This window comes from Cricetulus griseus, chromosome 3 (genome assembly GCF_003668045.3).
Source record: "Cricetulus griseus strain 17A/GY chromosome 3, alternate assembly CriGri-PICRH-1.0, whole genome shotgun sequence".
In the NCBI taxonomy this organism is placed as follows: domain Eukaryota; kingdom Metazoa; phylum Chordata; class Mammalia; order Rodentia; family Cricetidae; genus Cricetulus; species Cricetulus griseus.
In genome coordinates, this window is record NC_048596.1 from 4379778 (window position 1) to 4404666 (window position 24889).

Consider the following 24889-nt stretch of genomic DNA (forward strand, 5'->3'; position numbering starts at 1 on the left):
GAGAGAGAGAGAGAGAGAGAGAGAGAGAGAGAGAGAGACTTAAACATATTTTTAATATTTATTAAATTATGTTAAATGGTGTTTTTGAGATATTCCTTTTCAGTTTATAACTACGGTCATTTTATTTGTACCTGGCCATGAGTTTTTATTTAATCTTTTGGTAATTTGAAATCACTTTGGTGCTACTCTACATATAACATGCTGAGACCACTAAATCCTGCCCTGACATTGTCAGAGTGGCATGTGGCCAGTGACATCGGGAAAGTGTCCTTCGAAAGCATCTTGAATAGCCAGGGAATAGCCAGTGTTGCTTTAAAAGCCACTGTCCGTGTTGAGCAGGAGGAAGCTTTACCTTTTTAGTCATGGTTTTGATGCTACAACCTCCTCTCCCAATAGCACACATGTGCAAGACACCAAGCAGTCAGCATTAAAATGTTTCTGGTGCCTAGAAGTGAAACCAGTAACATATCTGTATGTCTGCAGTGTGACCACACATCCACCCTGTGCATTTTGGATGCCAGGTGATGTTTGAATTCCCTGAGTCTAGGTTGAGTTTTGATGGTCCATTCTCCCCCTGAGCAACTGGACTCCTGCCTCCAGAGTCCCCACTACTGCCAGTATCCTGTGTAACTCTGCCACCCAGCTAATACAACAGAGACTTCCTCATGCATAAGGAATATGAAATAAAATGCAATTTCCAGTAGGATAGGCCTGCAGCTTAAAAAGTAAAACAAAACACAACCCTTACATATCTGTATGTCCCTTCAAGATCCTTGAAATGATTGCTGTGTGTTTACACGGGTTTCGGGGGATCATTTTGTTGAATACACTTTAAAGGCATCTGTTGAGTCTATGTGATGTGCTCAGTCTTAGTACTGTGTCATTGGCATTATTGTGCCAGTGTCCCAGAGACCATGTTCGATAAGCCATTTATTGTCAGAGGTTGACTCTGTGTCCAGCTGTGCCAGTCTGCAGATTCTGCCTTTGCCTAGCCCTCCACGGGCGCCCTCCTAACCCTGCCTTCCTCCCTTTCCAGACTCCTGACTAACACTTTCCATTTTTTCCCTACCTTGGGCACCTGCCCTGCTCCTGTGTTAATTTCTTTCTTCTTTTCTGTTTCCCCCTCGCTCTGCCCTGATTGGTTGATTCCCTGCTGCACAGAGCTTTTGTCTCCTGGTGTGCACAGGTGGTCCCCGCTGCGCACCAGCAGCTGCAGCTCCACCCACAGTGACTCCCGTCCCAACCCCCCCTTCAGACACCACTTCCTCCCCCATGTCAAAGGTAAGGAGGCAGGCCTCTGCAAGAGGCAGGGCATTTGGCCTCAGAGTGGAGATTTATTAGCACCCGCAAGGCTAATAAGATGTATCTCCAGGAGTGAGAGCCACTGAGTTCCTGACCCATAAGCATGCCCGCCCGTGTCCTGACTGCCCCTAACTGCGGCCTTAGAACTGGCATGGCATCTTGCATCCAAAGAGATGCATCGTTTCCAAGAGCTCTGTACAAAGCAATGGGATGTGTGTACCTAGGAACTAAGACCTATCTCCTACCAATTAGAAAAATATATTATTATTTTGCCTTTGTATGCATCAGTGGCAAAATATAATATATATACCAGGGTGTTTTCTTGGGTTTCATTTGTGATATGTTTCTGCAAAACACAATAGTATTGAGGAACAGATAATACAAAGTTGTCCTCCTGTTAATAAGCCATTGAACCACTTGAACATGTGTGGATGGCATAGCTTCTCTCTCTGGGCAAATGACTCTGAGTACTTTGCTTTTGATTTTTTCCTAATTAATCTCTATGATGGATAAGACAGGCTCTGCCTCCTTTTTTTCTATTCCTTGCCTGGCATTTCTCCCCTCTACTGCCTGTGTGGCCCTCTGGCTATTTGCTTCCTTGTTGCATATGGTTCCATAGAATCCTTTGCCCAGGGCTTTCCACTTGGGGGAACTGAGAACCTGTGAAAGGCCACTATTTAAGTGAAAGATCCCTGGAGGGATGATAACTTGTTGTGTTACCTTGATGCGAAGCCAACAAAAATAGTGCGAGGAGGAGGAGGAGTCAAGTGCAGAGGTTGTCATGGGTCTGAACGTGGTCTTCAGGGTTCATCCTAAGAGTCCTGGTGTTCATAGCGCCAGTGCATCTGTATCTCCCAAGCAGCTGGGTAGCTGGGATGCTTCTCCAGCTCCTGAACACTCATTGTCAGTCTTCCTGGGCTTTTTCACTTACCTGGACTCCTGAACAGTTGACTCCTGAGATGTATATGTGCTAGGAATTGGGTGTGCAGTTACCTCACACATTCGCTGCTTCGACATTGTCCATGCTTTGCAAATAACACAGTCAGGTGCCTAGGAAGATGGCTCAGTGGTTAAGCCCATTTTCTGCTCTTGCAGAGGACCTAGGTTAAGTGTCCCGTACTTACATGGTAGCTCACAACCAGTTCTAGGGGGTTCTGGTGCCCTTTTCTGCTCTCTCCAGGTACCAAGTGTACATGGTGGACATATGTGCAGACAAACACTCATGTACATAAAAATGAGTTGTTTTTAACAAAATAATATGACTGCCATGTGATGGAGCTAGATATCATTTACCACTAAAGCAAAACTTTTGGGGTGGGCACAACATATTCCAGAAGTCTTGGCTGGCTATTTAAAACCATTGTTGATAATTAACACGGGGTTGTTTTTATATCTGAGTGTCAAGGTTATATTTTTAGAATTTTTATATAAACAAATTACTGAGGAAAAAGCTTCAACTATTTTAGTGAGAGCTACTGGTTTTCATTTTTGACCCATTAAAGTATAAGCTGCTTTGTCTGATTATATTGTATTTTATCTTTCAGAGAGATAATTTTTGTCAAATAGGCCCTTTAAAATTGTTCAATATGTGTACAGATAGCACAACACATCAGTGATATACCCTGGGTCGGGGCATTGCCTGTGGACACTGGCATCTTAGATTTGAATATTTTCTGTTACTTGCAAGCTGTGTGACCTTGAATTGTTCCCTTGTCTTTTTGAATATGGTCTCATTAACAAATCAGAAGGACAGGACAAGGACTCTCTCTCCTAGGTCCTTAGGCGGTGAGGTAAATGGTTTCCTAGCATCAGTATGCAACCATCAGCCCGATGCTCTCTCAGTACTTTTGTGTAGCTCAGGCTAGCTTCACACTTCCTATGGAGAAGTAAATGGCTTTGAACCTCTGATCCTTCTGCCTCTCTACTCCTAGGTGCAAGAACTGGAAGTATGTGCCCCAAACCAGTTTATGGGATCAAACCCAAGGCCAGCATTCTACAGACTGAAAAGCTTGTGCGCCCTAGGCCAGCATTCTGCAGACTGAAAAGCTTGTGCGCCCTAGGCCAGCATTCTGCAGACTGAAAAGCTTGTGCGCCCTAGGCCAGCATTCTGCAGACTGAAAAGCTTGTGCGCCCTAGGCCAGCATTCTGCAGACTGAAAAGCTTGTGCGCCCTAGGCCAGCATTCTGCATCCTGAGCGGCAGCCCACACCTGATTTCCTATTACACCATCCCACTTAGTCTCCAGGGCATCCCTGTGATGTATGAGCTGGGAGAGCTAGGAGCTGAGGTCCTGATGAAGTCACTGACCAAAAACACAACTAGAAAGAAGCAGAACCTGGGACAGATACAGCTTTTGAAGCCTAAGGGTGTGAATGGCTAACCCAGATTCTCCCACGAACTACTTACTTCTCAGTTATTTTTATTTTTGTTGCTTTGCTTTTTTTTTTTTTTTTGAGACAGGGCCTCCTGGCTGTCCTGGAACTCACTCTGTAGACAAGGCTGGCCTTGAACTCACAGAGATCCGCTTGCCTCTGCCTCCCAAGTGCTGGGATTAAAGTCATGCGAAACCACACCCAGTTTAAAGCATGTTTCCATTTACACAGGAAGCCTTTACAGCCTTCCAGGCGGCACTTGACTACAACACGGATGTCTTTCAAATGGGACATTGTCTTATCTTGCATCTAATTTTTTTCCCCCTTTTTGGTGTCAGGGTCTCACTCAGTAGCCCAAGCTGGCCCGGAGCCTATTATGTAGCCCGGGCTTGCCTCAGCTTCCTCAGGGCTGGGGTGGCAGGAAATATGCCACCACACTTGGCTTTGTGTTACTTTTGATCTTGGCGCTTAGCTGGCTACCATGGTGATCTCTGTTTTAATGAGTACGTGTCAAGGAATGTGACTCAGAGAAGGATGTCCATCCCGGAACACATAGCTAGAAACAGAAGAGGCCCTTGTCACTCTGGCAGCAGGAGCCCAGCTTTCTGTTGGCCAAGTCTACTTCCTGGTCCTCCTTTGTACTGTATGCTGTCATGGGCCCCTGAGTTCACTGAGCTGGAGACATTTGTAAGGTATAGAGCTGGCAGGCTCCTCACAGGCTACCTCTGCCTCACTGGCTTCCTGTCCATTTTCCATAACGAGGGCCCTTCTGCCCTGAAAGGTCCTCATTTTCATGTTTTCCATCTTTGCAGTTTCATGCTGTATTGAAAAGACCTGGCTGGACCATTCAGACAAAGTCATGCCCTGAGATTTGTATAAACCCAGGATTTACTGAATTTCTTCTTTCCCCTTTGGAAACCTCTTAGACACCACATCCATGTCCAGGAGGTAAACATAAGGTTGTGAGCAGGAAGACTACATAGATCAAGGCCCCTTGAAAGGGGTCTTTTTTGTTATGCCATAGATGGTGCTACCACAAGGTAAACACATACTCAACATTTCCTGAAAATAATTTAATCCTTCCTGAGGTTCTAGCTGAGAACTGTCGAGCTTGAAATGCTGCCACAGAATTCCAGAGGCTGCCGACACCGAGCGAGCTCCACCCCCGCCAACAGTCATAGTTTATAATATTAGCAAGCACCCTGAAAGCCAGGCAGTGCTCCAGCCCACTCTCCATTCCCATGCTTCCTCCCCCCCCCCTTTAGCAATTGTCACCTGGCACCAAAAGGAAGGAAGTGAAGGAAAATGTCTGACTTAAGTACAGTGAACAGTCTCACAGGGACTAACAGTTTGGCTTATTTGGCTGGCAAGGAAGATGCCAAGAGTTAAGGAGCAGAACCATAAATGCGGTTGCAGCTTCTCACTGGCATCACTGAGATCATTGGCACCAGTCTGGTGGACAGGGATGGCAGAGGCTGTGCCTTCCAAATGCGATGCTCTCTCCAGCATGCGCACTTCGTTTGCTCGAGTGCTAAGCAAAGCAGAACCCACCTTGCAACTCCCACTGGTTTTTCCTCCCAGAGTAGAGTTGGAAGTCACGTAATTATTTTTTTAGTTTTATTTTTTATCTTCATTGGGATCTGGGGTTGTGGATAGTTGTGAGCTGCCATGTGGGTGCGGGAAATTGAACCCAGGTCCTCTAGAAGAGCAGCCAGTGCTTGCCACTGCTGAGCCATCTCTCCAGCCTGGAAGTCATATAATTTCGAGTGTTTATATTAGAAAAAGAGACTTGATCTGGAGAATTGTTTATCTTTCTTTTAAAAATATCCCCTGATAGCTCAAATATTTTGTAGTTTAGGGGCTAGGAATTGGGAACTTAGCAACATTATTCACCAGAGAGCTCATTCCCTCATTGATTCACTGTGGTGCGTGAGTTACTATGACTTCTTATGTCACAGAGTTTGAGAGTCCCAGCTCTGGTAACCCAACAAGTCAGGCCTTTCCTCCCATCCTAGTGCCCCAGGTAAAGAAGTGAGTGATGGTGAAGGCAGATAGAGGAGATTAATGAGCACATTAGGCAAAGGGACACGTGAGGGTGTCTAGTGACAGTAAAGCGTTAGTCTAAAATTGAGGAGGAACAAAGAGAAGAGGCAACACATGAAGTCTTAAGTCCTGGCCAAGAGCCTGGCTCTGTGAGTAAAATGTGTACCAGGCAGGTGTGAGCACCTATGTAGTACCAGCCATGATGGAGGGTGCCTGTAATCCCAGCTCTGGGGATGCAGAGATGGGCAGATCCTGGGGTCTCACTGGCTAGCCAACCTAGCCACAATGGAAAGTTCCAATTCAGTGGGAGACACTGTCTCAAAAAGACTATGGTGGAGAACAACAGAGGGAGGTGCCTAAATTTGACCTCTGGCCCTTTCATTCATACCCATGGGTGACTGTACCTGCATACACACACACACACACACACACACACACACACACACACACACACACACACACACACGATTCCTGGCCAAACATCATCTTGTCCATAACTCTCAGCTCCAATACTGCAAGACGGTACATGTCAGTTTGTTAATTACTGTTTTCACCTATGGGTGATGTTTCCTGTGATATGACTCCTCTAGGGTGTGGCTTTTGTATCATAGATAATTGTTCTTACTTTGGGGGTGCTCTGTCCTGTGCTGTGAGGATTCATTGCTCCTTAAGTCAATTTTAAACTGTGAAGACTCACAGTCTCTGAGCCTTCAGCATCGATGAGAGACGGGACAGGTGGGCTAGGCGGTGACGGTGCAGCACCAAGCAGTTCGCTGACAGACACAAAATGAGGCAAAGACGACCGGCTTCCATCGAGCTCTTGGTTATGAGGACTTTTACCTGGTGTTTTAGACAGTCCTGTAGGAATCTTAGATGATCATAGAATTGAATGTACTCCTCAGAGACTTGCATGTGCTACTAGTGGATTTTGTCTTTGTTTTTAACAACTGAAAAGGTCAGTGGTTGTTGAGGGAACAGAACCGGATCAAAAGCAACAGTGTCGTAAGTGGTGACAGCACTCCTCAGCCCCAGAACCCTCTAGTCTTTTCCCTTATCGGAAGGGGATAGGTTGTTACTGCCATCTGACACCAGAGGGTGCTGTTGATGGAGCCTCGGAACTGCTATCTGCCATTAGCAACCTTCAGCCTCTGCCCGCCATGTGCTCATGTGATTTCAATGACCCTGCTTAATCACTACTGAGAAGCCTTTCCTGGATGCTCATCTGACCAAACTTCTGAAAACCCTCTCCTGAATCCAGTGCTCTGCGAGGACACGAGGGTTGAGGGTGGATCCAGGGCAATCCACATTAATACTTGCATAGGTTTTGGCAGTCCTTGGTGTTCTGGTGTGTTCTTAGGACATAATGCTTGCTCAGGTGTGGGGCAGGGGGACAAAGTAGGCCAGTAGTTCATTTCTTCCTAATTTGTATATGCTCTTCCCTGCATGCCTATGGACAGAAGGGAAGGAGTGTGTGTGTGTGTGTGTGTGTGTGTGTGTATTGTGTATATCTGTGTGTATGTGTGTGTATATGTGTGTATTGTGTGTGTGTATTGTGTGTGTATTCATATGTGTGTGTATGCATATGTGTGTGTATATGTGTGTATATGTGTGTGTGTGTGTGTGGTGTGTGTGTGTGTCTGCACTCGAGGATCTTGCAGCTAAGCTCCAACCCTGCATGCCCCACGGACAGTGTCTCCTCTCTGGACACCTTTCAGTGCTGCAGCTCCGTCACCTCCTAGCTCATGATGTCCTAGGTCTCTAGACAGTTGCCTTTTAGCTTCTCTGGGGCCTTTCTCTCCGATGCCATGCTCCAAGGAACTTCCTAAGAACTGTGAGAGCCTGCATCTCCTTTGTGAGCTTGCATATCAGTCCTCTGGGTGAGAAGGTACACGGTGTAGCAACAGCATGGTCAGGAGACCCGAGAAGTAGAGACAAGATCTGTCTCCTTCTTGGATTTGCACAAGCCAGTGTTCAGTTAGTGTGTTAGTGACTGAAGTGCTGGCCAGAAGGAGCCTTATCTTGCAAAAGAGCACAAATAGTCCCATGGTATCTGTCAAGAAGGGGTTGAATTCCAGCTGTATATTTTAGAGCATGACAAACAGAAACATAGGCTGCCATGAAAGCACTTTACATTGTGGAGGGGAAGGGCTGGGTGACCTCTGAGGTGCCCGGCCTTAGCCTCAAGTTAAGAGAAACATATTCCAGTGGCCAGCCTCTGCCTGGAAGGAGGTGGGGCCTGCACATGCCACTCACCTACATGCTTGGGGTTCTGCATCTGACGACCAGCCCAGCCCTGTTCCTCCTCCCACACTTACCATCTCATCAGTTTGCTTTGCGGAGCTCAGGGCCTCCACCGCATGCCATTGGAATGATGCGTCCCTGACTGCTGGCTGCTTTGAACCTGGTCCGACCTGAGCTCAAATCCCCCCTTGGAAAACTAACCCTGATGCCATCTCTTCAGGCCAAGTTGACAAACTTGAGTTTGTTTCCGTTTCTGATATCCCCTCCTTCCAACCTGTTGTGTTGAATTTTGATCGCCTGCTCGGTGGTTTCCTTCGTCGCCCTCCCTCTCTCATTCTGTTTTTTTCCATTCTTCTCATTGGAGGCAACGAGCCGTCCAGCGGCCGGAGCTCCCCTCTCCCTTACCGGCCCGACAGCCGCCCTCTAACTCCAACTTACGCTCAGGCCCCTAAACATTTCCATGTTCCAGGTAGGAGCTGACACGGCGTGTCATGGTGTCCTGTCATGGTGTAGAATGTAGCCTTGTAGCCTCGTCTGTCTCCATTCCTCATGTCCCTTCATCAAGATACACAGTCAACAAACACTAAATTGCAGGATCTGGCCTTCCGAATGATCTAAACTGAAGTTGGTGGGATCAGATTGAAGGCCTAAGTTTTCAATTGAAAACATTTTTTTTTTGTTTTCGTGGCTGGGGATTATACATGCTGTACGAATGCTCGCTCACTGAGCCACATACCCAGCCCTCAAATGTCCTTAGAGATTGGGTGGGAGTGGGAGGCAGAGAGGATAAAGACCAACAAGAAGGGTTGGGTTTTTTCCTTCTGTCAGATTGTGGTTCCCTGGCATTAACAAGCTATCTGAAGAGCCATCTAAACCACAGTGTCTCCTGAGAATGCCTTCATAGTTGTGGCATTGGATCAGCTAGCTGGTGCTTCCGTAATAGGTAGTGAGCAGGTCACCTGCACAGCTTACTAAAATATCTTGCAATTTAGGCTTCACACTGCAAGCTTTGCCCTCGTAGTCACAGTGCTAACTACCACAGCTCAAATAATAACTTGCCATCCAAAAGAGGAAAACCAGCTGGGCACGGTGGCGCACGCCTTTGGTCCCAGCACTTGGGAGGCAGAGGCAGGCAGAACTCTGTGAGTTCAAAGTCAGCCTGGTCTGTAGAGCTGGTTCCAGGACAGTCAGGGCTACACAGAGAAACCCTGTCTCAAAAACCAAAACAAATCAAAATCTGGAAAACCCAGAGCCTGTCACTATCCTGACATTAAGGGTCAGCCCAGTCCATGAGATGGACTAGCCATCTGAGGCCACCAGGAGTTTCATAAATTACCCACTAGGTTCCTATAACTATGCCTATCTGGAATTTTTTCTTGGAATTTTGAATTTACCCAGCAAATCAGGAAGGTGCAATGAGATTGGAATCACTTATCTAGGACTTTCCTTAAATTTTTTTCATTAATCTTGAAAAACTGTTATGTCCATTCAAAGTTGTTTTATATGAAGAATTCCCCTCCAAGGTAGAGTACCTAAGACAATGGGGGAACAGAGAGAGAACTTTGGAAATACGGGAACATTTTTAGTCGAAGTGAAATGGTGTCATCAGACAGTCTCTGCAGACATGTGTACTGCTTTTCTTTTCTTGTCTAACACAAATTCGGCTCGCCTGGGTTAGGACTTTGTTGATCATCCCAAGTGTTGCTTGCTTTGTGTATTCTGAGCTTCCCACATCACTTCCCATTGTTCCTGTCATTAACTGAAATCATAAATTGAGCCACGGGGTGACTCCTGGCAGCTCAATTTCTAGACAGTAGCGATTTGGGGATTGTTTTTCCCCAAGTCTCCACTGCGAGCATCATTTCCTGTCTTGATCCCACCTTCAGTGGTGTCTGTGTGTGAAATAAATGGCTCCTGAGTGAGGTACTTCTCTGTGTGCTATGAGGTGTTACAAAGGCTCCTACGTCATGTGTTTGAGAATGTGTAGATTTGGTTCATTTCTGTAGTCTTTTCTTCCAGTGTGCTCAGTCTTTGTAATACAAAGGTTAGCCCTCTGGGTTAGTTACCCTTTGGTTGGCCTATTGTTTTGTCTTCTTGTTCTTTGTTTCTGAGCTGGTTCCCATAATTATAGTCTTTGCTTTTCATTTCCACAGATCAAGGGATCAACATTTACCGAAAACCTCCCATCTACAAACAGCATGGTAACACTGGCTTTCCTCAGCTCTGACGTGGTGGGGTCAGCTGGGCTCCTCTGCTTCCTTCCAAAGGCTTCCCCAGTACAGTGTGGGATGACTCAAACTGGGGCACGCTGTGTATTATGTGTGCCCTTGTAATCTGACAGGATACAGATGTGACTTGGAACCCATGTGCCTGGTCGAGAGCACTTAGCTCAGTTAGGAAGCTTCTACCCGTTTCTGCTCTCATCCGGCCCATGGAAAGGGGAGTTGTGATCACACAACAAATTAGCCCAAATCACCAAATAACCTTTTTTAAGTCACCGAATAATCTAACCAATTTCTTAATAAATTTGATGAGCTTGCTAGTTCAACTAGTTCAAATAATTAAAGCTAGTAAATATGAACCACCTATGAAAATCCTACAAGGCACGAGCCCCGTAGTAGACAGAGCAAGGAGCTGAGGCAAGTAGAGAGGCCAGCCCATATTGCTGATGCAGCTGTGTGGTTCCTGGGAGTAAGCCCTCTGTGTTTTAGTGTTCTCATCTATTCAGTTACTTAGATGAGCGTGTCTCTGACATTTCTAGAAGCGAGGAATCACCTAGGTGGATTTATTATTGTGTTTTCATTTTCTGGGGATATGTCTTTTAAATCAAAAAAAAAAAAAAAAAGAAAAGAAAAAAGAAAGAAAGAAAAAAAGGAAAAAAACCACACTATTTTCTGTGAGTTTCATTGTTTCCCCCACCATTATGAGGCCTCTCTGGATTCATCTGCTATAAATCTGTGGCTTAGATAGATGCCCAAACTAGCTTTCTAGTAAGTTCTAAACAATTACACATTAATTGCGTTTGGAGATTTGAGGGCTGCCCATAGATCTAGTCAGGAATAAGGAAGAATTCAGATCTCAGCTGGAAATACATAAGGAAAATCTTCCAGGCCAGCATTCTAGGGAGGGGAAAGGTGTGTATTGTTTGGTTTTCCTTTTCTTTTTTATTTCAAGGTTTTACATACCATGCTTGTGTTTTAAGTTTATTAACATTGTTTTTGTTTCTGTTTTTTTATGGTTTAATGTCTTCCCACACACTCATTAACATGTGAATGTTTAACTACTGACTTCACCAATTCTAATGCGTAAGTACTGTTGGAAGTCATGCTTTTTTGGTTTTCCTTTAACAATAAAACACCCAGAGTTAGACTTAGCCACTTAGAGATGTCAGTAAATATTAGAGTCTCTGGCCCCTATCCCTGCTAAACAACAGTCAGAGGTGAGCCAGGGAGGTTGGCTGGCATTAGGCTCTGTGTGGAAGGAATGACAGAAGTCCTTGTTTTCAGCCTGCTGTAATTGATTGATAGCACAACTAGAGCAATACTTTCCAAGACACGTTCGCAGAACTCTGCTCCATGCCAAAGAAATAGATGGCATGTCCCACACTGATACCTGTGCCCTGGAACATTTTCCAGAAGAAAAAAAGTCAGTTTTCTTCCTTTTTACATAGAAGTCCAGTCTTGCTCTGACACTCTGAGCCCTCCTGGGAGGACAGTGTTTCCTAAGCCAAGATTTTTCTTCCCATTAAAGTTAATGATTCTGAGACACACTGCTTCCTGTCCAGCCAAGACTCTAGCCCTTATTATTGGGTAACCTTGGTCAAGTCACAGGAGCGAGCTGAAGGCCGGAGGTTACCAGAAGAACTGGAATATTCAAGAAAATTGTTTCCAGATTTAAAAATATGTGAGCCCCAAAGAAAAAAATAATTTAACTTCAGCCTTATAAATAGTTTTTGAAACAACAGGCCAGTTTGCCAAATCAACTGGAATTAGGGACAGACCGCTTAAGCTGGTTTGTTTTGCTCCGATTCTGTGATTGGATTTGGGGCTTGAAGCTATTGAGTCTTCCACAGCAATTGCAACCCTGGAACTAATGTTTGCTTGAGCCGTTCTTATTTTCAAGTTGGCCAGCTCACTTGTTTGAATAGACCCCTGAACAACAGTAAGTCTGGGTGATAGCCATGAATCACACTGATGTCTGGTAAAGCCAGAAGTGGATTTACAAGATCCAAAGACCCATATAGAGTGTGTAAACAGTCAGTGCACCAGATTAGCATATCTGTGGCCTCTTGGCCCCCAACCCAAAGCCAGCCCTTCCCTAAACAACTACATCGAAAAGCAGCTTCTCCTGCTTACTCCTCAGCTCTTTAATCTCAATTTTAGAACTCAAATTTCTAGTTAACAAAATTTCTAATCCCAAGAATATTTAAAAATTAAAGAGTGGACAATTCTCTGATGGCCGAAGTAGTCAGAGTTCTACCTTTGAAACATTCCATGAGGAATGGAAAGTCACGTCTGTGGGGTGGTACCAGCATTACTTTGCAGACCCATAGCTAAGCATCCCTGGTTCCCACCTAGATGCAGCTGCCTTGGCAGCCCAGAGCAAGGCTTCAGAAGATATCATCAAGTTTTCCAAGTTCCCAGCAGCCCAGGCACCAGATCCCAACGAGATACCAAAGATTGAGATGGACCACTGGCCCGGTGCCCCCTTACTTGCCGCCGTAGGTATGCATCCGATGCTGCTAAGTCAAACAGATACATACATTTCTAGGAGAGTGCAAAACGAACTATTAAAAGCATGCAAAGAAATGTCACAAAGACATGTAAGGAAAGTATACAGGCCGAGGGGTAGAGCAGTGAAAAGAATGAGCATGGCATAGATGTGCATGCAAAATGCTTAAAAGGTAAAAAAAAACCTCTGCCTCCCACGGCCTGGCTGAGCACAAAACACACAGCCATGAACTGGTCTGAAACCCATGGCTTGGGTGGACCAATTCGGCTGTCTGCTGAACACAGTTGTCTCAGAGCCTGCGGGCAGAAGCTTATTCTGGAGAGCAGAGTAGGTGAAAACAGGACTTTCCCCAGTTACTTAGGTTTTAGACAGTATCTGGATTGTCTTTCCTGCTGTTAACAGGCAGCCTTAACCCTGAAGCCTCTCCCTGCTCTGCCAAGGTCATCCTCTCCCCTGCTAAGGAGGGCTGAGGTACCTACGCATTCTGGAGTGCAACCTGTGTGTGACTTCACATCTGTCGTTCCATGGTCCCGCGCTCAGTGTCCCATTGGAACCATGCCATTCTTTGTGTCCTGCTTTCTAGTCGTGTCTGTGTCTTTCCCGTTTTGTCATTAGTGAAATCACTCAAGCCTATAGAAATGGATCACAAAGCTTAGTAGCTAAAACTGAAAATTAGATCAGTCTTACAAAAGCACAATTATGCTCATTTTGTTGACAACCTGAAGAGCCTTCAATGTTCTAAAAATTCTTAATCTTCCTCACCAGGTTGGGTTGTCTTTTAATAACTTATATAGGCAAGAGAACTTTGTTTTAAAGTAATTAATATTTATAGAAATAGTTGAAGAGAAATTTATTCTCATTATCCGAAAATATCCTATAATCAGGATGATGAGATGTGCCTAATTCTTACAAACATTGGCCTATCGATTTTTATGAGTATAAACTTAAGAGAAAATCCACATTGGCTTTTGAAGCAGCTGTCAATCTCTGCCCTTCAGGAAACTTAGGCTCTTAGGCTTTTTTACCTTAGCTACTTTGCTCAGTAGAGACCTAAGTTCAGAAAGAGGGAACATCACGGTTGATGTCACCGTCACAGTTGCGTAGAATCCTAAAGTGAGGAAAATGCCTGCTTCTTCATCAAAATAACAAAAAATACACATATTGGTAAATTTTACTAGACTAGAAAAAGTTCCTGTTTCCTGGCCAGGTTAATCTAAGTGATTTAGGGACAACACTTACCCTAGTCTTCCAGTCACTCTGACAGACTCCCCTGGAGGCCTAGAAGTGATGTGTCAGCTACTGCACTCTTCCAGAGTCGCTTAGAGCCGTGCTAACCCTGGTTTTGTTCACTTACTAGTAGCAAATTCTCTGGTGTGAGGAAAGGAAAATAATAGACTTAGCCTTTAAAAGAAGCACAGCAAGTGTGCTTTTTAATGGATTTACTAAGGGTAGAAGAAAACTTGGCAGTTTATTTTGTAAAAGTCTAAAACCAAGAAAACAGGGCAACTGCAAGTTTTAAAAGCTTGCCCAAGATAGCAACTGTCTCAGCAATTTGAAGATATTTGGATTCCTTGCTAGCTAAAACTGACCAGGAATAACTGGAGGTATCTGCCTCTCCACTTAGTATAACGAGCTCTATAGTTTAATGTTGGTGCCTGAGACTCAGTTGCCATAGCAAGCCAGGTCTAGTTCACAGACAGGTGTTGAGAGGCCAAAACCCCTAGGTTAGCTGCATTACACACTGAACTGGCACCATAGTGGAGCCTTGAGAAACCAGCCTGTAGTGCTGAGTTGGTGATGGGCATTTTGGCCGTGGTATTATGGAAGCCTGCTGACCTGCCAGCTTTCCAGCCTGATAGACAGCCAGATGGACTAGACCGCTAAGATTTCCTTTATCGTGGGGCTGATGTGAGAAGTTGTCTTTACTGTGGAATTAGGAACAGACATGAGACGCAGATCTAGCGGCAGAGAGGAAGATGAGGAGGAACTCCAGAGACGCCGGCAGCTTCAGGAAGAACAACTGATGAAGGTTTGTCTTCTCCGCTGCCCTCAATTCCATTTCCATTTGACTGCAGGTGTTTGCTTGCTTTAAATAACTACCATGTGCACACCACCATGGGGCTTGCGATCCAGTAGGAGACACATGGCAGGCATCTGGTGATCCAAGGTGCTGACAGTGAGGTTGGAGGGTTAGGGGGTCACAGAATTCAAGGAGCACATGACTGAGGTGTGCAGGTGTGCAGGTGTGCAGGTGTGCAGGTGTGCAGGTGGACCAGTGGAAAGGATGTGGAATGTTCCTTCGGGCCAAGATGGTGTGTACCCAGGGTCATGCAGGTCTTGCTAGAGGGAGTTCCTCGGGATGACATATTGGTCCAAATCTCTTAGGACAGAGTAAATACCTGGGATGGTAAAGGGGTCCTAATTGGTGTTCCACCAAGAGACCCCTCTCCCCACTCTTTGTGTGTTCTTGCTTCTTGCTAGGACCCTTGGCATCTCAGAGGGCTAGTAAAGTCTAAACTCTGAGCAATAAGGGGCTAATGGAGCAGTTACAGGAAATGGGCATGGTGTGGGGTGCACAGAGAAAGGATGCAAACAGCAGCACTGGTTTTCTGTAAAAAGTGTAGAACAGTGAGAGATGGGCGCACATCAGAATGCAGACAGTGGGGACTCCTGTGGGGTCACAGTTTGTTTCCTTCTGGATTTTCTAAAATATGTGTGAGCATACATTCCTTCTTTAACAGCTTTTAAGGCAGAGGCCGCAATTTATTGTTTAAGGATTCCCTAATCCATAATCTCTCCCTCCTGTATCAAAAACCATCAGATGTGCACACATGTTGAAGCCAGAGAAGGAAGGCGACCTTTTAACTTGGAGCCTGGCCTGGGGAAGAGAAGGTTGGCCAATGAAAAGGCTAGAACCCATCCAGCTCCTAGGGAAGCCCAGGCGCCAAGCAGAAAAAGCGCTAGCTCATGTCAGCAACTGCATCGTGTTTCTTTTTCTTCTTCCTGTGGATAGCTCAACTCAGGCCTGGGGCAGCTGATACTGAAGGAAGAAATGGAGAAGGAGAACCGAGAAAGGGCGTCCCTGCTGGCCAGTCGCTATGACTCTCCCCTGCACTCAGGTGAGCAGCAGACCCCTGCCTTCTGTGGTCTAAGGGTGGGCCCAGCCACCTGCCTGTTATGCAGGAGACCAGCTTGTGTGGTCTTCTAACCCCTAGAGTTCCTTCCGAGTGTGAGATTCTGGCCTGTGTGAGTATGTGTAATGCTACAACTTCATAGGTCAATAAACAATTTCAGAGCGATTGTCCCGTCCAGAGATGCAGGGGTGTTGAGCTTTAGCTTCCTCCATGGCCAGGCTGCCTCTCAGACTCCTGTGCCCTCACGGATTCGATTCTGCAACCCAGGCCAGCCCAGGGGCCCAGCTGTGGTCAGCTGGATCGTCTTGGCATCTTACACCCTTGGTTTCTGGGTCAGTTACTGCTGCCATCCCATACTGCACCTGGGTGTAGGCACCCCAGAGTCCTTGCTCTGCTTACTTCCTCAGCCCCTATTTTTGTGTCTCCTGTAACACAGAAACAATGGTGCTCTTAGGATTGAGGGCTCAAAGAAAGAAGGTGCACTTAGCGCCTGCTGTGGTGAGGGACCACGGGGCGGGGGGGGGGGGGGGGGCGGGGGGCGGGGGCGGGGGGCGGGGGCGGGGGGGCGGGGGGGCAGCTCCAGCTCCAGCTGGCTGTGTGTCCCTCCTCCTCCTGCCTCTCCTCGAGATGATCGCTGTCTGCTTGTGCACGCTCCCCCAGAAGGCAGTGTGCTGTGAACACGGAACCCAGTATCATTTGAATTCCTTTTTCCTAAGTCCTTTAACTGTACACGATCACTGGCGATCTCCCTGGAGCACTAGAACATTCTCTTACTTTTTTCCTCACCCAGCTGCACATGCTCCCTCAACGAAAACTTCGTCTCTCCCTGGTTATGGCAAGAATGGCCTTCACCGGGTAAGACTTCCTTCAGTTAATGGTGTCTGTGTGTCTCCCTCCCTCAGTCTGTACTGACATATCATCGGAAGAGTCTGACTCCTTTCTTTGTGTATATTTACTTTCTGTAACATTATTTTTATTATTGTGTGTGCATGTCAGTAGGTGTGTGTGTGTCTGTGTGTGTGTGTGTGTGTGTGTGTGTGTGTGTGTGTGTGTGTGTGTATGTGTGTGTGTGTGTGTGTGTGTGTGTGTGTGTGTGTGTGTGTGTGTGTGTGTGTGTGTGTGTGTGTGTGTGTATGTGTGTGTGTGTGTGTCTGTGTGTGTGTGTGTGTGTGTGTGTGTGTGTGTGTGTGTGTGTTGCATACATAATGGTGCATGAACAGAGGTCAGAGGGCAACTTGTGGACATCAGTCCTCTCCCTCTGCTATGTGAGTCCCCCATCTTGAACTCAGGCCATCGGGCATGGGCAGCTTCCTTTACACACCAAACATCCTGCTAGCCCCCGCGGACATACAAGGGACACTACCACCTGCCTGGTACATCACTTTCAGTGATAAGCAAAATAAAATACTTCTTTTTCCAGGAGACTAAATTGACTTTGAATGGCCTGTGTAAGCATAAGAAACTAAATTAAGCAACAGTAGGCAACTTTTTTTTTCAATAAGGCAAAAGGTAATCACTTGATTCGTAATTTCTATAAAAAGAGTTGGGGACAACCACTTCCCTCACCAAGCCTAGAATAATTACAATTGTGTAATTACTAGTTGTAATTTCTAGAAATACATTGTGTGGTTGGGGCAGGGTCTCTCTATATAGTCCTGGATGTCCTAGAACTCACTATGTAGATCTGGCTGGTTCTGAGCTCACAAAGATCCACCTGCCTCTGCCTCCTGAGTGCTGGAATTAAAGGCACCTTTAGAAATACATTTGTATCTATGGACAAGAAATACTTGCTTCATAAAAGCCTGCTGGACAGTACCACAGATGCCTGCAAACACTGCAATATTACAATTGGAAGAATAAATCAGATAAATAATGACCATCCAGGATTTTAGCCTAGGCAGGATTCTTAGGATTTTATAAGTCTGTTCTCCCACGCCAAATATAAAGTGGAGATTTCCCTGTGACCATTTTTTTCTTCATTGCAGCCGGTTTCTACAGACTTTGCTCAGTACAACAGCTATGGAGACGTCAGCGGCGGAGTTCGAGGTGAGGCTCTATAGGGCTCTAACCATGACAGTGTCTTTTCTTGTGACCCTGGTTCAGGAGAGGCTACGTAATCACCAGTATACGTCCTGTGTTCACGCTTTGTGCATCCCACAGGGGGGGCATGGCTCTCTTCTCTGAGCTGATAGCAAGCACAAAAACATCAAGAGAGTCTCTGGATCAGTGGTTCTCAGCCTGTGGGTTGAAACTCTTTTACAGGGTCACCTAATACCGTTGGAAAACACAGATATGTACATCATCATTCATTACAGTAGGAAAATTACAGCTATGAAGTAGCAATGAAAATAATTTTATAGTTGGGGGTCACCACAACACGAAGGATGTTATTAAAGGGTTGCAGCCTTAGGAAGATTGAGAACCACTGCTCTAGATAAATACAAGCATGGGAAACCAGTATCTACTCATTCATTCACTGTCCTTCTACACACGGAGCACTCTAATGAAGGAGGTGTAGCACCAAGTGAAGAGTGCCCACTGTCCCCAAAGGGTGTGCGGTGACAATATAGAGGAAGGGTGTTTGAATGATGCCTCAAGTTGAAGCAGGCATTTCCTGGCTCCAGTGGAAACCAGCGGCTCAGAGCATGAACTGACTAGGAGCATGGAAAGAGCACAATTTGTTGGGGATGTTTTGGAAGCTATGGTGAAATACCGTGTTGCTGTTGGTGATTTCGTGGTTTTCTCATGGTCTTTTCCTAATGAATTTTTTTCCTTTTTTTCAGATTACCAGGTATGGATGGCTTTGTCTTCCTTGAGTTGGCCATATCAGACAGAACGCTTACTCACCAGTCTGTGCTGCTGCTTCAGGGGAATGGTTACTGTTGGGAGGATGGATATTGTGGTTGATTCTCTAACTGTTACTCCGTAGCTGGAAGGAGCAGGCATGCCTAGTAGCCTGGTCAAGCTGTCACTGCAGACCTTTTGGGTAGGGCATGAGCTGGCCAGGTGTGGGAGGGTTCTCTTCTCCAGCTGCCCTGAGTCTGTCCAGGGTAGAGAAAGTGACCTCATGGGCATGGGTGAAGATTTTTAAAGTTCTCTCAATGCTTAGTTGCAGCATTTTCTTGGTTTTGTCCCCAAATGAAATGAAACAGGACTCTCAGCCACTGGGAAAGAACAGTTTGCTCCCAAACCCTTCCTTTTCATCTTGTAAGCCTGGGAGGGGGAGTGAGAAGGGAGAATAAATCCAAACTAAGATAAAGAATGAAAAAGATAAGAGGGTGTGGTTTTGTATCCTGTAGTCTCGGTGCATCTGAGGCAGAGGACTCTATAGAATTCAGGGCCAGCCTGGGCTACAGAAAGAGACAGACACAGAAGGAAAACAGTGGAAATAGACCTGATATATATATCCCTCTACTCAGGCAGCCTAAATCAGGAAATATTAATCCATGATCTTTCTCCAACTTGATGACGGGCTGTCCCTCTGACTGTGTAAGGATCTCACTTTGAGAAATACACAGTAGTGAATAGGACATGACAGGAGGATCTGAGACTCAACAGGGAAGTCAGGGAGCACTCACACCCTCCCCGGGCTTCGGCTGAGAGTCTATGCTCCCCACCGAACAAGCATTTCTGTTGCAGACCCTCCCAGATGGCCACATGCCGGCAATGAGAATGGACCGAGGTGTGTCCATGCCCAACATGCTGGAACCAAAGGCAAGTGTGACGGTTCCTTTCCTCTTGAACACAATTGCATGCAGTAGAGAGCTGTGGTTTCCTATTGGTTTGCTATGTTCAGGGTGTAAGGGCCACCTGGTCCCAGGTAGGCACACCCTGACAGGCTCGTCTTAAAGTGTTGTGTGTCACACTTGGTCTGCAGGTTTAAACCTTGACTGCCCACAGTGAGGTACCAGCACCCACTTCCCTATGACCCCGGTGTGACCTTGACACCCGCCACATGCATTTCAAGGCATGTCCAATGCTGAGTGGAATGGCAGAAGCCTGGTCCAGCTTTTGTGACCAATATCTCCTAGTTTGTCAGAAGTTTCTTAGTATTTGTAACAAACATCTTGCATACCACGTCTGATTAGTCTTGGACAAACGGACATGGCTGGCCATCCTAGTTCCAGAACATTCTGTATCTGGCTGCCAGGCATGACGGAGCACACCTTTAACCTCAGAGGTCAGGAGGAGGGGGCAGGCTGAATGGTCTGAATCTGAGGCCAGCTCCATCCACATAGTGAGTTCTAGGCCAGCTCCTTTCACATAGTGAGTTCTAGGCCAACTAGAGCTACATAGTGAGACCCTGGCTTAAAAAAAAAAAAAAAAAAAAAAAAAAAAAAAAAAAAAGCAAAAGTGGTGTCCAGAGACTTGATCTCCTTGAGACCTGTACTTGGAGCTCATTTCAACATGTCAGCTTCCAAAACACTGTTTTGGGGCCTGGTTGGCTGTGTGAATTCACAAGTCTGTCTTAGCTAAGAGTGCACAAAGTTGTCCTGTCACCTAACAGCACCATGTAGAGCCAGCACATGTGCCTGCCACTTCAGGTCTCTGCTAACTTTGTCCTTCCTGACTCGTTCATGGTAAGTTAGTATTCTTACACTCAGAGCACCATTCCCAAGGCATAGTGCAACGTGAGTCACAACACTGGAGGGTCTTCATACCTACTCTTGCTGCTATCTCTATCATGGGTGTGCTGGGCTTTAGGTTGTGTTTATGAATTAAATGATAATGGTGTTCTAGACAAGGTGTTTTTCTTTCTCAGATATTTCCATATGAAATGCTCATGGTGACCAACAGAGGGCGCAACAAAATCCTAAGAGATGTGGACAGAACCCGGCTGGAGGTAAACAAAACAAAAACTTAACCTCAGTTAAAGATCCCTGTACATAACCCACAGCGCGCGCGTGTGCGCGCGCGCACACACACACACACACACACACACACACACACACACACACACACACACCAGGGTACCTCTGAACAGATATAAATGTTTATTTCCAGGGGAAACCTAAAGTCGTGGGGACAAAACAAAACAAAACATAAACAAACAAAAAACCCAGTGTCACTGTCACATTATAGGTGGACAGAGAGCTAACTAAATCGTTGAGGATCTCCAGGAAATAAAACCATGGGATTGGGAGTTTGTAGCCATCCTGTTGTCGTTCCCATTAGAACTCAGCACTCCCTTAGATGTCTGAAGGTGGGGAAGGCGGTGCCATTCTCAAAGTGTCTTCAGGAAAGAGAGAAAATAGGATGCTCCCACACCCAATTAGCTTCACAGCAGGCGCTCCCTGGCTCCAGAGAGGCCAGTGGTCCAATGTATGCGCCCACATCTCAGCCCACAGTTAGATCAGTGTGTAAAGTGCCTGGTCAGATTTGTAATGCCCTAGATACACAGTGTGGGTCCATTATGTTTTTTGGAAATCAGATGCTGGTGTGGTTAGGGCTACAGTTGTAGCATGGGCATCTCTGTCACTCCTAAAATATTTCCAGGTCCATGTCTGCCCCACCTTTGTACCTTTTCATATGAATGATTTTCTTTTTGTTTGTCTTGTTTTTGTTTTTCAAGACAGGGTTTCTCTGTGTAATCCTGACTGTCCTGGAACTCACTCTGTAGACCAGGCTGGCCTCGAACTCACAGAAATTCACCTGACTCTGCCTCAGGCTATCTCAGAGGTCAGGCTATCTCAGATGATTCTAGCCCATATTAAAATGGAAGATAAAACCAATGGGAGACAAGCATCCTTCTCTCCTGTTACTGGTCAGGAAGTTATAGGACTCTCCCAAGGAGCACCCTGGAAGCCCCTTTCTCTGTGGCTGTTACTATAATCATCTGTTATTCTGTTTCCAGTATGACAAGGACCTGAAGTTATAGCAGCCACTTCCAGCATCACAAATCACCTTCCTATGCCCAATGGCTAGCCCCACACTGAAATATAACGGTAGTGGCAGTTGTCTACCAGCTGTTTCCTCCAGTGGAGAGGACACCGTAACTGGCCATGTGTGGGAAACAAGTGCCAGAGAGAGATAGTTGCCTCTTTCCCAGCCTGACTGGCTTTTCCGCATGGATGTCAGTGTTTCTTGGTTTCTGCAGAGAATCCATTCCAGGATACTCTCCCCCAAAAGATGACAAAGTTTGCAAGTACTTCCCCGAGTCTTAGCGTGTGCGCTATGTATTTATGGGTTGACTGCACACATCATATTTCATGCCTTAAGTCATCTCTAGAGGATGTACACTGCTGAGCACAGACTAAATGCTATGTCTGTAGTTGCAGCACTGTGTTGCTCAGGGTAGAATGACCAGGGACACTGTCAGTACATGCTCAGGTCAGATGTAGTTAGGGAAGGGACACTTTTGATCTAAAGTGGATTGGATTGGGGATGCATAAGCCACAACTATGGAAGGCTGGCTGTATTCATAAACCAGAAAACACAGCTCAGGGCTATTGCTGTGGTCATTAGGACTAATGCCTTCTTGCTTCTCTCTTACCAGCGCCACTTAGCCCCAGAAGTATTTTGGGAAATCTTTGGGATGTCCATACAGGAATTTGACAAGTTACCTCTTTGGAGACGCAACGACATGAAGAAAAAGGCTAAACTCTTCTAAGTACCCGGAATAAGTGACAATCAGGACAAGGACTTTCAGTGGCAGTGGTGCCTAGAACGTCGTATTGAGGCCTAGAATCATTGATCAGAGAATTTATTTGCTACCATCTCCCAGCAGCAACACTGAGGGAAAATCTGATCTCAGCACCCACCCATGAACCAGATCCCTGGTCAAGCAACAGTAACATTTGCTGAGCAGCAACGGGGTAGAGATTTGTGTGTTCCCAAACTCAGCACTAACATCCACACGTGACTAGGTCCACACTGGGGCTCCTTTCGCCTTTATTTTCCCCTTTAACGGATGTCTAACTTAGTGCTGCCTATACCTGTAAGAGCCGGAAGTGCCCTTAGGAAGCCACACGGGAAGGAATGGCAGGGAGTTCTGAAGTATGGATCTATTTATTTATGTACCACTGTGGCTGAGGAGGAGAGACCAGCATTGATACGGTAGCAACAATTTAGTCTTTCCTTGGCAGCCACCCTCTGCTCTGCCTGGGCTCTGGAGGAATGGAACTCCCTAGGGAACCAGGTAGTTCTGAGCACTCAGCTGAGTACCAGCAAGAATGACTTGAATACGCTCCTGTTCCCTTCCTGTGTGCCAGGACCTGGTTGGTCAACTGCTAGGGGGAAAAATTAAGAGATAGGAAAAGGAAAAAGAAATGAAGGAAGCCCCACCCCCACCCCTCCCTGGACTTTTTTTTCTGCCTCTGACAATGTGCTCAGTTCTTTCTCCTATAAACTGACAGGAGCTGGTGTGCTCATCTTTGCAAAGAAAGGAAGGGCAAAGTGAGTTTCCAGATTGGTCTGGCTGCTGGTGGGTGGTTGTTGCCCATGGGTCATGTCTCTTAGAGAAGGAAAATCTGTACCCTGCCACTGTCCCAAGTTTTTTCCCCAGGTGTCCCCTGCTGTCCATGTGGCATCTTGTAGGTCAGGTCAAGCCCATGCTAGTATGTTGTTTTAAGGGCATAGACTAAGGGAAGACATGCTTTTCTCCTTCAGATCTCTGCAACTCTGAGGTAGATTGCTTCAGACAGATTTCATGTGGCCTGGTTTATGCCCTGGCACAACTGATGTGAACATGTGTGCTGGTGCCTGCGTGTAACTTGCCCAGGGAAGTTTTGTGAGTCTGTATGTGCTTTGTACCCTCTGTTTGAATGTTTACCACACTGTGCTGTGGCTTTGACAGGGCCTTGGCACAAGAGCACGTGACCCAGATCAAGAGTGAGGCTCTGGAGGGTGCTTAGGGACCAGCATATTCTGTGAGCTGTAGAAACTACACTGGGTTCACACTACAAAAGTGAGGCCAGGGTAGTTTAGGGCTCGCTAGACTCCTTCCATACTCTACAACTCTCAGTACAAGTTGGAACTCAGTTCTTTCATTAAAATTCGTGAACAAATGAGGCCACATCATAAGGATGATGAGTCTCTCCAGAAAGGAGGATAGGTCCCCTTGATTCTTCTGCTCTGGTCTCTGAGTTAAAGCCAAGAGGGAAAGCATTTGAATTCTTCTCAATCACCTCCCAGCACAAAATGCAGGAACTCCTTTGAGGATTAGTGTGACTGGCTGTTTGCTGACACCAGCAACAAAGAGCAAGACACATAGATCTGGAGAAGTACACTCACAAGTCCACATATGTTGACCTGCTAACACAGTTAGCAAGAGAGCCGTACTGCCTGTACTGCATGGCCTGAGTAGATGGGCCCAGCTCCTCTCGGTTGGGAGGCAGGTTGCAAACGGTGGGCTCCCCCTGCAGGGTTCTCACTTCTTGCCATTTTTATTGTTTTGCTCTCGCTGTCCTGTCCAGCACTGGCTGCCTCAGCACAAGGCTCATGTCACCCTGGCAGTGTGCAGGATGGAGAGGAGGATACTCTTGGTGTTTCCCTTTGAGAGAGAGCAGAGGTGGCTTGGTGGGTGACTCTGTTTATGCAGTATGGAGATAGTAAGTGGCCCACCACTTGCTATTAATCTGCACTGGTTAACATGTTACTACACACAATCACGCAGCCAAGAAAAACCACAGCACTCTGGAGACAGAGGCTTATGCTAAGTTTCTGCACCTGCTCTGCACAAAGCTAATGTGGCTCTTTCTTGACATAGGAAGATCCAGCTGCAAGGAGTAGGGGATAGTGTCAGTCCTGCTCTTTAGTTACAGAGGACTTTGAGTGGGTTAGAGGACCTGCCTAGGATGCAATGGTAACTGAAGAATCGAACTCCCAAGTTCTTGCAATAACAAAACAACAATAACAAAAACATTGGAACTCAGTTCCCCATCTAACTTGGGAAAAAAATTTTCATTTCATATCAGCATACTAATTCATTTAAATTGTATCATGTAAAAATAATGCTAGAAAACACTGTTAGGACCCCGGCAGCCCTGGGAAAGGAGTGTGGGAAAGGCCAGGGTCTCACTGCATTCCCCTGCAGATTCCAGTCAGAAAGATACAGGGAGGATGATCC

At 46.2% G+C, this 24889-nt stretch overlaps 1 protein-coding gene across 12 annotated transcripts in view; it reads left to right on the top strand.

Annotated features, from left to right (window-relative positions):
• Ablim1 (actin binding LIM protein 1) overlaps positions 1–23130 on the top strand; it is a 175539-nt gene extending 152409 nt beyond the window's left edge. For 3 of the 12 annotated variants that reach the window (XM_035441751.1, XM_035441757.1, XM_035441760.1), the window contains 10 exons: positions 8322–8426; positions 10111–10158; positions 14626–14717; positions 15702–15807; positions 16613–16677; positions 17808–17868; positions 18606–18613; positions 19462–19536; positions 20585–20665; positions 22319–23130. In XM_035441751.1, the coding sequence (XP_035297642.1) occupies positions 8322–8426; positions 10111–10158; positions 14626–14717; positions 15702–15807; positions 16613–16677; positions 17808–17868; positions 18606–18613; positions 19462–19536; positions 20585–20665; positions 22319–22432 (755 nt within the window). In that variant the 3' untranslated portion in view covers positions 22433–23130. Of the gene's footprint in view, positions 1–1161; positions 1282–8321; positions 8427–10110; positions 10159–12534; positions 12682–14625; positions 14718–15701; positions 15808–16612; positions 16678–17807; positions 17869–18605; positions 18614–19461; positions 19537–20584; positions 20666–22318 lie in introns of all 12 variants that reach the window. The other 9 variants (XM_035441756.1, XM_035441754.1, XM_035441758.1 and 6 more) reach the window with 6 other exon arrangements.
• The last annotated feature ends 1759 nt before the right edge of the window (positions 23131–24889 follow it).